General features: G+C 37.3%; 1 protein-coding gene across 3 annotated transcripts in view; it reads right to left on the bottom strand.

Annotated features, from left to right (window-relative positions):
• LOC128531732 (A disintegrin and metalloproteinase with thrombospondin motifs 2-like) overlaps nucleotides 1–16676 on the bottom strand; it is a 141421-nt gene that overhangs the window by 73432 nt on the left and 51313 nt on the right. For all 3 annotated transcript variants that reach the window (XM_053505843.1, XM_053505842.1, XM_053505844.1), the window contains one exon: nucleotides 14664–14835. In XM_053505843.1, coding sequence (XP_053361818.1) covers nucleotides 14664–14835 — 172 coding nt within the window. The remainder of the gene's footprint in view (nucleotides 1–14663; nucleotides 14836–16676) is intronic.

Below are 16676 nucleotides of genomic sequence, written 5' to 3'. Positions count from 1 at the left end.
ACACGCCTCCTTAAAAAGTGACGTCCATGAAGTCTTTCACTAACACAGCTCCAAGCTCCGAGAATGCATCAGCTACCATGGACAAATAAAAACTCTTCCTTTTCATATATGATGCCATACAGGTTTAGGTCTTTGTTCCGATGTCTAACAGGACATTTAAAATATGCTTCTTCATCCTGGCTGGTTAGAATATTAAAATAATGACAAGACTTTTCAAAACTTTTTTGCTTTTACACATTTTTTTGACAATTCCCCTCATAGTTCATGCTAGTTCTCTTCTATTGCTTAGAACTAAGTGGAGGGTGTAAAGGCTAAAACATGCTTCTTCTTGAAGCTATTTGCATCATACATGCAAGATGCATCACAAAGCAGCTTAAAACGCACAGGAAAAAGCTCTATCCACCCTCTTCTGCATACCTGAGCATGCATAGCTGTGATTGGCAGAAAGGAAACAGAATGCCACGCCCCCCCTCCTGTTCAGACACCATGGTCAGCTTTGCTCTCTTGGATTTCATCAAAAATTAACCTCTTTCTTTATTTCTTTAAAGATCTTAAAACACACTATAAAAATAAATCCAGAGTGAGCTAACATACAAACAGATCAGAAGCTCAGCACATGCACACCGCAGCCAGACCAAAACAAAATGGATGTTTTGTCTAGACTTAATTAGCAACGTCGGAGGGGTGCTATCTGACCTATCTGCTCTGGACTTTGAAGAGGAAAAGAAGTGGGGAAAAAAAGAAAGTAATCAATTTGACCTCATTCAATTAGTTGTGGCCTGAGGAAAAGGAGATCAGCTTCCTGAAATTACTACAGATCATCGTTTAATCAGTGACCCGCGCGCTTAAACTATTAGTCTTTTCTCCGTTCCTGACTCCGTTTGACGTTCATGACGCATTAAACATTTTGCTGTAATTATTTACGAAAAGGCTTTATTTTAATAGCATTGTTCGTAGTACATTTCTATCATTTATTTAAGAGAAATTTAATTTATGAAGCATATCGTTTTGATAAGCATATTGTGTAGACCCCAAACAATATAGCCTCAGTTAGCTGTAGATTTAAGGATAAATATTCTTGATTCTCTTTCAAATTATGCCATGCCAAAGAGAAGGCTTAGTGGTTAGGACTGTTACCTGGCATCTCCAGGTTAGAGAGGTCAGATATCACCTCCAGAACTCCAGGTTGCTGAGGTGAGAGCATTGTGCCCTTACCACTGGACCACTAGGGGGCGTGCTAGTAAATGTACATATACAGTATGACATCAAGTGCCACAAAAATACCAGACAACTGGATGCAGTTGGAATGCTGTGCAAAAGCATTACAGTAGAGTAATTCATTAGATAAGATGCACCTCGCGGTAATATTTTAGAAAGAAAATTAAACAGGGACGCAACATTACAACACTTACTGTAGAGTTGTGTGCCACGAGATACACATGCTGTGTGTGGGAAGCTGTTGTTTCCAACCCTTTTAGAAACTTATAGAACTATAGACGTGGTCTGAAATTGGGCGAATTGATGCTAATCAGCATAAACACTTCAAAGGTCACGATTTAATTGTTTTGAGGTTGAATTTGTAACCTTGCGTTTGGGTCGTTCATTTAAAGTAAGCCATCATTTTAAGTAACCACGTAATTTCAACTTTCAAAAATAATGTTATCCTGGTGTTTAACGTCATTGCAAAGTTGTTACAAATTTTTTACAATGGTCGTACAATGTTGGGGTTCTTGCTGGGTTGGATCGAATCCATAAGAGATCACATGTCATGTAAACACATGTTTCAGTGGAAAGGATACAAGAAAAATCTGACGTACATTTTATCAATTTTTTATGAGCTAGAAATACTACAGAACCATAAACATTAAACATATTTGAGAAAGTGAATTTTTTTTTTTTATATATATATACAGTACTGTAAAAACATTTTAGGCACCCTTTGTAGTTCTGTTATAGATTTAGTTTTTTATGACTTCATTCTTGAGTCAGTACAGGGGCATTGGTGGCTCAGCGGTAGGGTTCTCGTCTGCCATTGCGAAAGGCCAGGGTTCAATTCCCACCCAATGCCCAATCCCCAGTCACTGGGTCCTGTACTGGTCCCAAGCCCAGATAAAGTGTGTGGGTTGCCTCTGGAAGGGCATCCAGTTTAAAACCTTTGCCAAGTTATTGCTCAGATTGGATGGTCCTCTGTGGTGACCCCTCAAACGGGTACAACTGAACGACCAGCAATATTGAGTCAGTACAAAACCATAGGCTATATACTTTGTATTTAAAGCCTATTAAACAATAATTAATGAAACAAACTTTATATATATATATATATATATATATATATAGCACACACAATTTTACACCACAGCTTAAGACACAACAGTTCAGAGTGGTTTCACTACATCTTTCATTCCGCCTGAATTCAACTCACCATAAACATTTGCAGTTTTATATGAAACAGGTGACAGATTTCTGGTTGCCATAAGAAACTGTAAATGTTAATACTGAACATCTTAATGAATTCTGATAGGCTAGACGGAAATTCAATTACCTCTGTGATCAAGGGCACGGCGCCATCTATTAACACAGCCGTGTTCTTCATCACTGAAGAGCGAGTCTTTAATGGAAAACATGTCATACGTATCAATTACTAAATGAATCAAGGATGCAGCTCTGAATTCATCCATCGCTCATTTAAACAGTTTGAACTTATCCTATCCTGGTCAGGGTGGAGCTGGAGATTATCCCAGGAACGCTGCATGAGGTGGGACTACATCCATTACAAATCACTATTCACACACTCATTCACAAGTAGGGGCAATTCAGCACAGTGTCTCCATGCAAAATGGAAATAAATACATAAATAAATAGAATGGAGACTAGAAAATATTTAGCCGGTATTTATAGTGATGTCAAAGCACAAAGCTCCTTTTTCAATTTTCAGGATTCCTTCATTTCTTTCCCTTTTCATTTCTAAGAAACATCCTTTAACAGAAAAGAGAAAGAAGGTACATCAACAATGAGAGGCTGCCACTAAAGTATGTAAGTACAGTGCTGTGCAAAAGTCTCAAGTGCCCCACATTTCTTCATATTTTGCTTCCAAAGAGACAAGCTTTCTTGTATTTTTAATGTGGTCTTAAGGAATAGCTGTCGAGGCTTTCTGAAGGACTTTCTAAGCTCTCATTCTGTACCTGAGCCGCTTCAGAGGAATGTTTTTTGTTTGTTAAGCCACACAGTGACCTATGAAGTATTTATCCATTTAAAAAAAAATCTAACTTAAGGCATGAACCAGTGAGAATCAGGTGCAGGTGATGAGAGATGATCAGGCGAGTGATTAGTATACCAAACTGGTGATGCTGAGCGCTGAGTGGGAGGAACAGACGAGAGGGGAAATGAGGTTGCTGCTGAGGCTGTTACATAAACAAGGAGTTTATAAAAAGCCTAAGGGACCCGGTAGCAGTATAAACATGTATTATTACTTAATAAATTAAATCTCCTTTTTTTTTTTAATTGGAAGAAATGAGGAGGGGTCAAGACATTCGTACAGTACTGTGTGCATTCAAAATTTATCAGAAGTGCTCAAAGAACCCAAAAATCAAAAGCCAGACAAGTGTAGCTATATTAAACTTAATGATTCCACAAGTTCATGTATAGTAGCTTAGGAGTCAATCAATCATCAATCAATGGACAAGCAATCGTCAATCAATCATCAATCATACTGTAGAAAGAACAAACACACTACTTAATATTACATTTATAAAACACAATTTCTACTGCATTTTTAAAGATCATACCACGAGCTGAACTACACACTGTACATCAGCTACGATGCGATCAGGCCAATGGAAAACACGCTGCGAGGTCACAAACATGACACGATATCACGTAACTATCACCATGAGATAAAGATTGGATTATAAATGATTTTCCCTCTTGAGCTATCCGTATGCTCATTTGTTTCTTGTCATCTCTTTAATCTGACGTAACTAACTAGCAACCACTTTTTAGCCAAAACTAAGCTTTTAGAGGAACCAAACTGCACAATATGTGCTCGGCTTGCCAATGAATTTATCCTTTGTCCAGACCCTGTTATGTTTTCTACACAGCATTTGAAAGCATACAGTTCATTTTCTTTGCATTTTAGTTTCCTGGTCATGAATTTATGACGTGTAGCAGCTGTACAGTGTCCATCTACAGACGTTAATTCTAATATCTGAAATAGTCCTTAGAAACAGATTTCACACATACTTCCAATCTTTCTAAATCTCATCTCACCAAAAAAAAAAAAAAAACACAGACAATCTGGTACTTTCAAAGTGACAGCTTTTCACACAAAGAGGCCATCTGACTGACACTGAAAAATGCTAATTATGTGTCCTCGGTGCTTACAGTTTCAAACAAGGTACAATAATATCATGTGGTCCTGCAGTCCTTGAACAATCTCTTAATTAAAAGTTTGTTTTCATCTCGAATAGCCAATCTCATCCGAATGAATCTGGCCAGGTAATTCCAGAAAGAAAGTATCAAGGTCTATTTGTGTACATCAGAAAGTACTCAAAATTTTGCAAAGAATATGTAGAGTTCAGAAAGTACTACAGCATATAATACAAAAAATATTAAAATATGTAGGAAAAAAATTTAAATGCTATATGATATATGAGACTTGGTTCCGACAAGGTAATCTGATTGGACGAGAGGCGTTCCACAAGTGCTGATAATAGACAGTAACATCACTGGGATGTTTAACTACAGTATATGCATCACTCTAAGTCCCTGGTGTTTTAACCATGATTAATTAGAGTACCTGTTTGTCGAAGCATGAGTGAAAGTGGGTCAGCTCGGCCCGCAGTACCGATAAGAGAGCCGCTGCCTGCCAAAACCCACGTTCGACGCACTTTTAGCAAGTAAACACATTCCTTTAAAGTGCCCCTTTAAATGCTTCTGTGGTTTTTTCCCTATAATTAAGTTCTCACACAATGATATCTAGCTTTTAACCTCCATGGTTTAATCTTCTCACCTTTTGGCTACATACTGTAGTACTGGCTGTGATATCTTCTCTAATCAGACAGTGCTGATATTCATGACAGCAGCACTCCCTTTTGTGTGATACTGCTCAAACAAATCCTGCAGAAAATAAAAATTCAGTATACAAGAAGTAAATAGAGATAAACGTAACGGAAGCAAAAGAAATAATAAAATCAGAGAACCGATTTGGTTTTAATTGACAATAAAGTCAACGAGTGTGTGCAATGCGTGGGAGATTTTCAGGGTCGAATATGTTGTTGAGTGTGTTATATCCAAAGGAAGTAAACAGCAATTTCTCTGTTAAACCCAGAGAGACACACTGCGGGTTCCCATCACTCTCCTCGCTAAGTAATGATAGTGGTGTGGCTCTGAGAGCGACGGCTCGAACGTACAAGCGCACATTACATCCTTACATGGAACGCAGCCAAAGCTGTAGTTACCCTGAAACCAGTTGTGCAGTTTCAGCTGATAAAACCTAAGCTATGATTAGCAATGCACTGCTTCTACTGTGTACCGTGATTTATAAGTTTGCCAACAAAATGCTAGCAAAACATAAAAAAAATCATTTTTTTAATGATTAGATGTATATATTTTTTATTTAACGTCTGCAAAAATACATCCTTTAGCACTGATAATGATGATGATTTTCTTACAATAGCATGTGCGGAGGTTTTTTATTCATGATATATTACAGCAATTTTCACCTGATAGCAATTTTCTACTTATAAATAAATGAGATATACTTTTTTATAGGTTTACAGGTATAACAGTTCTTGTTGTGTAAAAAAGCTTTACTTCCATTGTAGCATAAGATAGATAGATAGATAGATAGATAGATAGATAGATAGATAGATAGATAGAGTGATTCATTAACTGATAGGTAGACAATATGAAGTAGAGGAAAATATTTTAACCAACAAATCCTTTCTTAGGAGTTTTCCTGGAGCACACCAACTCCGGATACTCCAAGAAACATGAAACAGAAATGAAAAGATGAACTGCTGTCAGCTTTTTATAGACTTCAATCAATTGCTCTTCCAGGTGTTCAAGTTAAAACGATAGAGAAAAAGGGAAAGAAAGGAAAATTACAGAGGTTTGCTGAAAGAAATGCTACAAGCAGCTGCTTCCTGTTCTTCTCATGTCCACTGGGCTTCTCCCCGGCGAGACTGGGCGTGTTATTATTCAGTAAAATCAGGTCTTGTGGAACAGATGTTATGGAATCCATAAAAAAGAAAACGTTTAAATGTTCTGCTTTGTAATCTGTCTAGTCCAAACACATGACTGAAGAGCGTCGGACTCAGCACGACTGAACTGTGCGTTTATCGCTTATTTTCTCCTCGGTCCCCTGAGACGTGCCGTACTGAGTCGGTTCCAGCGTCAAGCCATTTGTGATCATATTGGAAAACTTGAACATTACAATGGCCAAAGATTTGGGAATCACATTAAAAACACATTAACTGAAACACAAGATTCAATCAAAACATAATATTAACTGAAACACAACATTATATTAAAAACACAGCAAAAGTAACTAAAATGCATTGAGTATGTTAGCAGCAACTTTAATTGTAACACAACATTAACTAAAACCAAACATTAACAAGAATAAAACATTAACTGACACAAAATATTAACAATAACATAACATCAAAACACTACAACTTTGACTTAAAACACAAGTTTTTTTAAGTTAATGGTATTGTTTATTTAGATGATTAAGTTTTGAGATGACATATTTGTTTTAATGTTGTGTTTTGATTAATGTTGTGTTTTTGTTAATTAACGTTGCTTTTATTTAATGTTGTTGTGCTTTTGGTTTTGCTTTTGTGTTTGTGAATTGTTTGTTTTGAATTTTTAAGTTTTGCATGTTTAGTGCACAAACAAGAAAAAAACTAAGAAAAAAACAATTACGGGTTAAATGATTTCATTATTATGAGAATTATAAACATTCTTAATATAAGTTCTTAAATTCAGGTCTGTAATTTTGCTATAAATTGGGTCTTGTTGTTTGTCATTTTTCTTACTGCTCTGTGGAACCTCGAGTGTGGAACCGTTTTTGAAATACAAGTGTATTACACCAGCAATCATTCTAACGCTCACATTTTGTCCCAATTCCGAAGTTGGATTCTACTGATGGATACTACTGCAGATAATATCCTAAGTGTTATTTTCATTTTCAATTTAATTACATACTGGTCAGGATGGCACTTTAGAAAGCCAACAGAAAGCCTAAAACACCTTCAGCGTAATATGGAGATGCTTCAGTAATACAGACAAATAAATATTGTGTTTGTTTGTGCATGTTTTTGACCTTGTGGGGACATTTCTTAGGTCCCCATTAAAAAAAATGCTTTTCTGTCAAACACTGTAGCTTGTATTAAAAAAATATATATTTCCGAAAAAGTTTCATTTACAACATGCAAAGGAGCTAATGTCAAAACATTTCTTTAAAGCACTGGCACCACAAAAGTAGTATATTTTAGGTTCTCTATTAGCATGCAAGACAAGGTTTTGATACATGCCAGAGAACTTAAAATATCTATAATTGAAGGTCCTAATGGATTAGGTTTCAAGTGTTCTTGCTGTGTTGCAAGACTATTGTTTCATTTCGTGCCTCGTACACAAGGCTCCAGGGAAGACCTTCTATTCAGTTCTCCCTTGCGGAAGTTTGTATCAGGCTTCACACATTTTTCTTATCTATTACTTAATGATAACAAAGCAACCTCTAAGAGTTTTATTTAAATAAACCGAGCAACAAACTAGTCTGTTAGTTAGTGAAACAATTTAAAGGAGACCAACAAAAACAACAACAGAAAAAGAACAAGAAAGAAAAACAACAGGAAAATATTTCTTTTGCCTCTTTGTCCAAATTTAAAAATCGCTAAAGCCGCTAAAAAAGTAGCGTCCAATATTGTGCATTGCCTGAATTCCAAATGTGCCCCCCTGTGGTGTACAGACCTCATATAAGAAAAAACATTTTCTAGCTTGTTGTTTGGCTCTGCCGAGCTCTGCTGTTCACTGTTGGGGTGTGGTCCAGCAGTAGCTCATTTGCATAGACACTGAAACGGCGTGGTTGGGAGAGGAAAGAAACAGAGGGTTTTTGTGGAATGAAAGTTGCATTATTTAAGGAGGATTTTAATGAGAGCATTAAAAAACACACTAGGGCATATCTGAGGCCTGTGTTAACTTGTTTAAGAAATAGTATAAGGCATAAAGTATAAAGTATAAAGTATAATAAAGCAGGATACTATTTAATGTTTCTGCTTTGTGCACCACTGTGGAGAAACACATTGCTAGAAGGCTGGTATATATGGCTAATAGATAGCGCTAATGGAATCTGGTCAGAATGTGTTTAACATCTGAATAATGTTAAATAAATGACCTTAATGATAAGAGATTTTACACTTATGTTTAACGTATGGAAGGAGTCACCAGTGCAACCACTTTGTAACAGCCACTTGTGACTTGGGTCAAAAATACCTCTGACTAAGGGGCTGCCTTTTATAGGCATCAGACATGAGAAAGTAGTCAAAAGGAAACAAGCAAATGGGAAAACGCAACGAGATCCAAAGAAAACCATGTCGGAATGTCATATTTTCTAGCAAAAAAAAAGAAAAAAGACACTGATAAGGGGACAAATGTTATAACGTTAATGACAACATGGTCTAACTTGTTATGCAGACATTCGCTAACAATCATTAAATGTATCTATAAAGTAATATAAAATGTGGTTAATGTATGGAAATTGCTTTGTTAAAAAAAACAAATACAACACCTGACCAATCAGAACTGAGAATTCAAAAAACGCTTTGATACGGTGAGACAATGATGGTGTTAATAATTATTAGTAAAGATAAGGCAAATGCCGGGAGCAGGAAGCCAAACACAAAGTTAAATATATATTTTTGCTGTAAAGCACGACTTTTCAGACAATTCAGCACGGCATCCACGTGCGAGTCTTCAGCTGCTTCTTTTACACAGCTCAAGGATTTAAGACTCGTGTTTATTTGTCCGCACTGTTGTGAATCTGTTTCTTTCAATCTGTTCAATCTGTTTCGTCCTGCATGTAAGGATCTTTTTACTTGTTTAACAGTCACGATGAGCCCTTGAAACAGCAACAACATGCCACAGCGGAAGAGCGCAGCCAGTACAGCCAGTACAGCCAGAAAATTCACAACGCATTTAAAGAGAGATGAAGCCACAGCCGCATCAGCAGCAGACTGGCACGAGATCCTGACCTCTCATTGACCTGCAGGAAATAGCAGGACTTGAACTAAAGATGACTTGTTTTTCTTTCCTCCTTTCTGCCTTTTAAGTGCACTACTTTGTTTTTATGAAAGAAAGTGGCTTCAGTAGCTTCGGCATGGGAGGCCGCAACCACGCTCCTTTCACACAGTATTTTTGGAGAAGTGCTGTAGCTGCGGACTAGAATCAAAATCAACAGATATAAAGTGCTTTTGATTCTCTTTATGAAATGCTTCAGAGCAGTAGAGAAAGATTCAAACTGGCATTATGACACAACAACACAACAGAAGACACAGTGACACAAGAGCTTCAGTATTTCCACTCAAATATTTTTCTGCCATCTTTTTTCTAATTTTTTTTTTGCATTGATGCCAATAAAAAAAAAAATCACACGATTCCACACTAGGTTTGTATATACAGTACAAATTTAAATGAACGTGCTGGATTTATCTGGCCACGTAAGCAGTCATCCAGCCGAGAGGCACCGCATGAAAGAAAATACGAGCCAATTATGATTAATAAGTCACTATTATCTACAGCTCATGTGGGTGTTACACACAATCTTAAATGGCATTTACAAATCTGGACTGAGCGAATGTGACAATTACGTGTTACTATGTTGGTTTCGGTGGATAACTCGGCTGGATGCCTAATTCTCCTGACCGAAATAATTGATCACAGAAGCGGATTTGCTGCAAAAATAGTCGACTTGCATCTTCAATTGTGATTAAAGCCTGCGTCATTTCTGATGTACATCCTTAATTCCCTAAATGATGTTAAAAAAAAGTGAGACATAGGAATAAATACTTTACTGGGTCATGCTGAAAAGTGCCTAAAGATACAATTAAAAAATTGATTGTTAATGTAACAACTGCAGCAGCCTCATTTCCCCTCTCATCTGCTCCAAACACTCAGCATTCAACACCATCAGTATACAGTACTAATCACCGGCCTGATCATCTGTCATCATCTGCACCTGTTTCTCACTGGTTTAGGCCTTAAGTTAGATGTTTTAGAATGCTTAAATTATTCATATGTGGCTTAACAAACAAAAATCATTTTTCTGAAACCGCTCAGGTACAAGGACTAGACTAAGAATATGTGAGAGAGAAAAAAAGTCCATCAGGAAGACTGAAGACCTATTCCTCAAGACCACATTTTGAAAAATACAAGAAAGTCTGACTGTTAAAAAGGAAAGATGAAGAACTATGGGGTGGCTCAATACTTCTGCACAGTCCAGTATATGTTATGATATATTTTGATATCAATGAATATGTTCTCGGCTCATATGAAAATGTAATTAAGAACCCGAACAAGCACTCACAAAAATATGAGAAATGTTGTATGCCTTTATAAATGTAATGGGGAGGAGATCAGAGCCGTTCGTGCACGGACATGATGGAATGTCCATTTTTCAAACTGAGCTTAAAGTATTAATTAAAGTATGATTTTTCTTTTTCTCTCCATTAGGTGTTAGGTTTTACTGTGGTATAAAAGAAATAAAACATCTAATGGTGGTAATAATGGCTTAGTTTTTCACATTATCTTGTCGTTGATTATTTTCCTATAACATCATTAAAAAATCATGCTGCGATACGCACTAACCAAAGCACCACGTATCAAATCATCAGAGCTGCCTAAAAAAAAAAAAAAAAAAAACACTGATGAGGAAAAAAAACAACATGTGGTGTAATGAGCTCCAGGTCACATGACAATCTGGACTTCTTCAAAAGCAGCATCACGGTCCAGCCTAGACAACCAGTTGCAAAGCTTTACAGCCGTCTTTCTCCACCTTTTAGAGTCCTGCCTCCGTCTCAGATTCAGATCTTCATTTGCGCTAGGCGTTCCTATGGAAACTCAGAGCCGTTCCCCATCTCCTGGGCGTTTTCCTGTTTTATTGGCTGCTCGGGAGTCAGGCGCTCGTGCCCAGAATAGACTGATCCATCTCTTCCCACCCCCCACCACTCTACTCCCACCCAGGATTCTCATGTACACACACACACACACACACACACATAGACACATACCCCTGGACCCACACAGCGCCACAACCATAGCAATGATCCTGTTCAGCAATGTAGCATAGCACACACCATGACAAGAAAAAAATCCCAAAGTCACACAGATACGAATCATCACAGTAGTAAGTTAGAAACATAAATATAAAAACTTAGATGTTTACCAATGCTTACATCAAAAAGCTTTATATATATATATATTTTTTTTTAAAGACCTCAGTTTTCTAATGAGCAAGACAGACATTTGAGAGGAACCTAAAGAAAACCCATCCTTTTCTGTCTAAAAACTTACAGAAAGTCTGATTTTAGTCATTCTGGAAAATACATTATTAAATTACAAAAAATACAGTCCATTAAATGAAAAAATTTGGTTAATTGACTCTTACTTCACCAAAACTTATTTTTTTTACATGTTTTTACCTGTCTGCTCACTGCTTAGCAACCACGGCTAATACAGCACTGTTACCTCAGTCTCATGCTAGCATGAGAATTTTCTAGCGTTTTTGAATTAAAGGCTCAGTATGCTGTGGTCTATGGTCAAAACATGTATCTAAAGAACTTGTAAAAAAATCACTGATGATTAAAATACAAATGGTGACTTATTCTAGAATTTTCTAAGGAAAACAATCAGAGAGTTTGTATAAATATAATGTAAATTTGCCATACTAGACATAGCCAGTGTTAGCTAGTAGAGATGGGGGTGGGGAGTGGATTAATTACGAATCATGATTCTTTTGTGTAATGATTCAGGGATCGCTACTCATATGGCGCAACAGAAATGCATTTTTATGGCATTACATTATCAAAAATCGGTGTGTTAAAAGCCTTTGATCTGTCTTTTTCTCCAAACTCTGTGAGATAATTAGTCTCAAACCCACTTATTAACTACAATCGCACACTTACACTTGTCTTAAAACACCGCGAGTGCTAATTAGCCGTAATTAGCAAATTGCACTCTTTAGAAGCCCCGCATGCCCGTGTTAAAAGCCGCACCTGTCTGTGTGCTCACTGTCAAGTTGAGAATTCAGAGGCATTGATGGCTCAGTGCCATGCGGAAGAATAGTCCAGATAAAGTCCAGATAAGAAGGGAATGTTGCTTCAGGGAGAGCATCCGGCGTAAAACCGTGTGCGGATCGGATGGTCCACTGTGGCGACCCCACGACGGGAGCAGTCGAAAGACTGCTGTAACAACAAGAGCCGGTAAAACTTCATCGTTTCTTTATACTCCTACAGGTGCCGCACTCTGGACTATGTACACATTTTCATCCCATGTGGTAGGAGTGGTTGTTTAGAAATAACAATCATGACATTGCTTATGTTTTTAAGAGAGAAAACTAATGTTATAAAGAATAGGATACATTTAATTACTTATGAAACTTTTTAAAAGTTTAAAATTGTGACAAAATTAAGGGAAAATTTGTATCTCGAATTGGAATATTTATAAAAAAAAAAAAAGTGATACTTCGGTATACTTTAGGTATCATGATAATATCATATTGGCAGGCGACTGCTGATTCCTGTCCCTATTAGGTAACATGACAAAAGTTGGGTTCGTCATAAACCATTTCTTACTGTCGCTGTTTTTACCACATGAGCTGTTACTGTACAGTAAGTTAATTTATAATACAGACAAATGACAACCCATGTTATACTATGTTTTAGTTTCCATATTTAGCATTTTTCAACAATTCAGCCCTGTTAGTAAAAAAAAAAAACTTTCATCATTCAAAACCTCCCCTGATTCCTAGAATGCACCTTTTAATGACTTCAGCCTTTTTTATTCCCAGAGTAGAAGGCTCTCCTTACAGTCCTGGAGGAATAGTACATGTTTTTCACCTTTACCAATCTTTCACAGGTATGAGACTTGGTTCCTGTTTATTCATGTTTGAAAGAGAAACCTGAATCATGTTGAAGATAAGTGTAAAAAAAAAAGATCTGTAAGCCAGTGAAAACATTAAGGATATAGAATTTTGTATGTCAAACAATAGCCTACTTATAATGATGTACATAATTAAATATTTGAAATATGGAAATATATTCAGTATACTACAGGTACTTTTCATTATTATTATTGCTTAAACTCATTGACTTGGAGTAATTTGGTTAGGCTCGTGGTGGATCCGGAGAGACTATCCTGAAAACACTCAGTCCGCACCAGCCAAGCAGGAATTTTGTGTTCTCAAAATGTTGCTGCGTTGTTAATTTTGGAATGTTATCAACGTTGGGACAACAGTGTTGTTAAGTTGTTTCTGAATGTGAGAATGACTTTAGGACAACACTGAACGATACAATGTTGCAAAAACAACCTCAAAACAACATTAATATTAAACCAATGGCCTGAGCAGAAAACGCAGGTGAAAAAAACACTACGTGCTTACCACTGGACCACTAGGGGGCATGTTGCATGTTGTTGATGCCAGTAAATGTGCATATGTCACAACAAGCACCACAAACAGAAAAATACCAGACAGCAGGAATTGTCTGTAATATTAAATTGGAAATCAGCCTACAGCTTTAGCACGTCCTTTGTCCTTATCTAATAAATCGAAGCGCTCCATATCGATTTGAAACCCTCCGACTGTTACAGCATGCCTCTTGTTCTGCCCCTTAACATGCAGGATCATAAACAGAGTGTCAAGGCTAACACATTCAGAAGCTGGCTCGACCCCATCGATCACACGCAGCAAGAGTCCAGCCGGCTCCATAGTAACAGGCTTCACATATAGGCCAAACATTTGAAACTGAACACCTTGTTCTCTTGCACTCATACACACTCGCTGAAGCTTAATACTGCATAATCCAATCCTTTCTTCATTTCTGTCAACTGCTGAGAGAGCTCATGGTCCCTCACTTTGGTGGAGCGATGCACAATGCAGCACAGAGACTTGCGCTGCCAAAGACCGGAGCGGTCTTGCCTGTCCGGGCACGTCTCGGAAGCATTTTATTCTGACCATGAATCGCCTTGCATATTCCCCCGGGGAATAAAAAGAACAAGGAAAAATGCTCTCGCTGCAGCAATGCTGGATATGAATTCTGTATCTTGTATATGTGTATATATAGTGCTGTGAAAAAGTATTTGAAATACTAATCGAAATAACTGACATAATTGATGAAGTCCTGAAGTTATTGTCCGGCCATCAGTTCATGACCTTAAGTGCACTTGGGTTATGCAGCAGAACAATGATCTGAAATACGCCAGCAAGTCCACCTCTGAAAGCCTCCAAAAAAAAAAAACTAAATCAGGTTTTTTGAAGTTGCTTTAAGTCTGGACTTGAATCCAATTAGGATGCTTTAACGGGCCATTCACGCTCGAAAGCCGTCCAGTGTGTGATTTATTACATTATTTATTAGCGCTATAAACAAGACGACACAAATAAGGCTGACCTCTGGAACGAAGGTCCGTGGCTAGTGGGCTAGCGGGAGGCTTCTTCACGGCAGCAGTACGGTACACAATGTGAGGACGACCGCCGCCACCGTCCTCTTGCTCCGTCACATGATGTCCCGTCTCTACCGGCTCGATGAAGAACTCCTCCTTCTCGGTTCGGATCATCCCCGCCTGAGTGAAAGAGAAAAGAACAACAGCTCACAGATTTATCATATTAACTTGCATGATAATTACAGTCATGTTGTATGTTGGAAATATGAATGACTATATCAATTGACACCACATCGCAGCTTCAAGCAACAATTCTTTTAAAAAACGTCATAATTTCTATAGCAACGAGTCATTCACAGGGACGTGTACGATGCCTACTACAGGAGTAAATACTTGTCTTATGGACGTCCCACAACATGAATGGACTTCGAGACATGCTGTTGGAGGAAAATAATCACCGCTTTATGTAAGATCATAACACATAGAGTATTTTCCTCTAACAGCACACCCCAAGACGTTTAATTCCTTTACTTACTGATGCCAAGTCCAAAAATATTCTAGCAAACCTTGCCAACATAAACAGTGCCCTTTTATTACTACAACCCCTCTGGGAACTATATACTTAACATTTCTGGAAATCTATATAACAGCTTAACCAAAAGGAGCCAAGAAGAAATACAATGTAAAACAAACAGTGTGTTAACCTCTATTTTTGTTCATTGCTTTTGGAGGAGGAAAAAGAAAAAAAAAACATAAACTTTGTATTTGCCCACTAGGCCGAGGTCGAGGATGATATTATGAAGACTTATTCTCACTTTATGTGTATACACCCTGCCTTAAAGAGCTAATTTAAACTATATGTAAATGATAATTTGATTTTAAAATCAAACAAAAATAAAAATTAAAACACAAAATGTGACATTTATCATTTTATGAATGTACATGCACTTGTATATCCTTTACTAGTCACCTAGCTTCCTTAGAGTTTTTCCATTCATTGTTTTGCTACCAAAGCTCCACCCCCTTCTGCTCTCTAGATCCACCCACTTGACCACACCCTCAAAAGAGTAACAACAGTGAGATATACTGTATGTAATTGTATACCTTGACAGTGTAACCAGCTATTTATAAACAAATTTTTTTTTTATATGACTTATGCCAACAACGGTAGAGAGTAAATACAGCTGTATTTCCAGACGCGAGTTCTTAAGTCGAAATTTTGTATTGTGAAACAGATTTTCCTATAGGAAATAATGTAAATACAGATAACCCGTTTCGGACACCTAAAAAATATGGCCAATATTACCAATTTTCTAAAAACAAAAAAAAGACATGTACTGTAAATAAAGTAAAATATGAAATGAATAGACATTATAACTTATTAACCTTAATCTCAGATTCCTCTTGCCACGGGCTGCTTTAAAAACAAACTGAAAGCGACTCCTTTTTCTTCTTGCTACCATCCTTGCTAACATTCTTGGGACTCATGGTGCTATGTCTTCACTAAATCTTGCCCAAAATGCAAAAAAAACAGAAAAAATATATATACAAACTCCCTTCGCTTGGCTTTCCACTGATGAACACAAAACATATGCACCAAAACATATGCACGACCAGGTTGTAGGCACGACTGGCCTAGTCGTTTGTATAACAAAAATGCTTTGTATGCTGAAGACGAACAAGCAACTACGGTTAGTTGTTTACTTACTACCTTTTTTTCCGCCAGGCAGCATAATCTGTACATACGACTTTCATATACCATGATAATAATATAACAAGTGGAATACTGGCACAGGCATAGACAAACTGTTTGAATTTATTATCATACAAAGGCTAGCAGACAGAACATTGGTAATTAATTGGTAAAGACATGTCAGCTTTTGATATATTGTTTTGTTTGTGTGTGTGTGTGTGTGTGATTAAGAGAAAGAGAGTGGGAGAGCGAGTGAGAGAGAGAGAGAAGCAGCTATCGCTTCCTTTGACATGATCCACAGTGAGAGGGCATCGCTGCAGTCGCACTC

Source organism: Clarias gariepinus, chromosome 10 (assembly GCF_024256425.1).
Source record: "Clarias gariepinus isolate MV-2021 ecotype Netherlands chromosome 10, CGAR_prim_01v2, whole genome shotgun sequence".
Taxonomy (NCBI): Eukaryota; Metazoa; Chordata; class Actinopteri; order Siluriformes; family Clariidae; genus Clarias; species Clarias gariepinus.
Note: the sequence above shows the minus strand (reverse complement) of the source record. Positions and strands in the feature narration are given on the sequence as shown.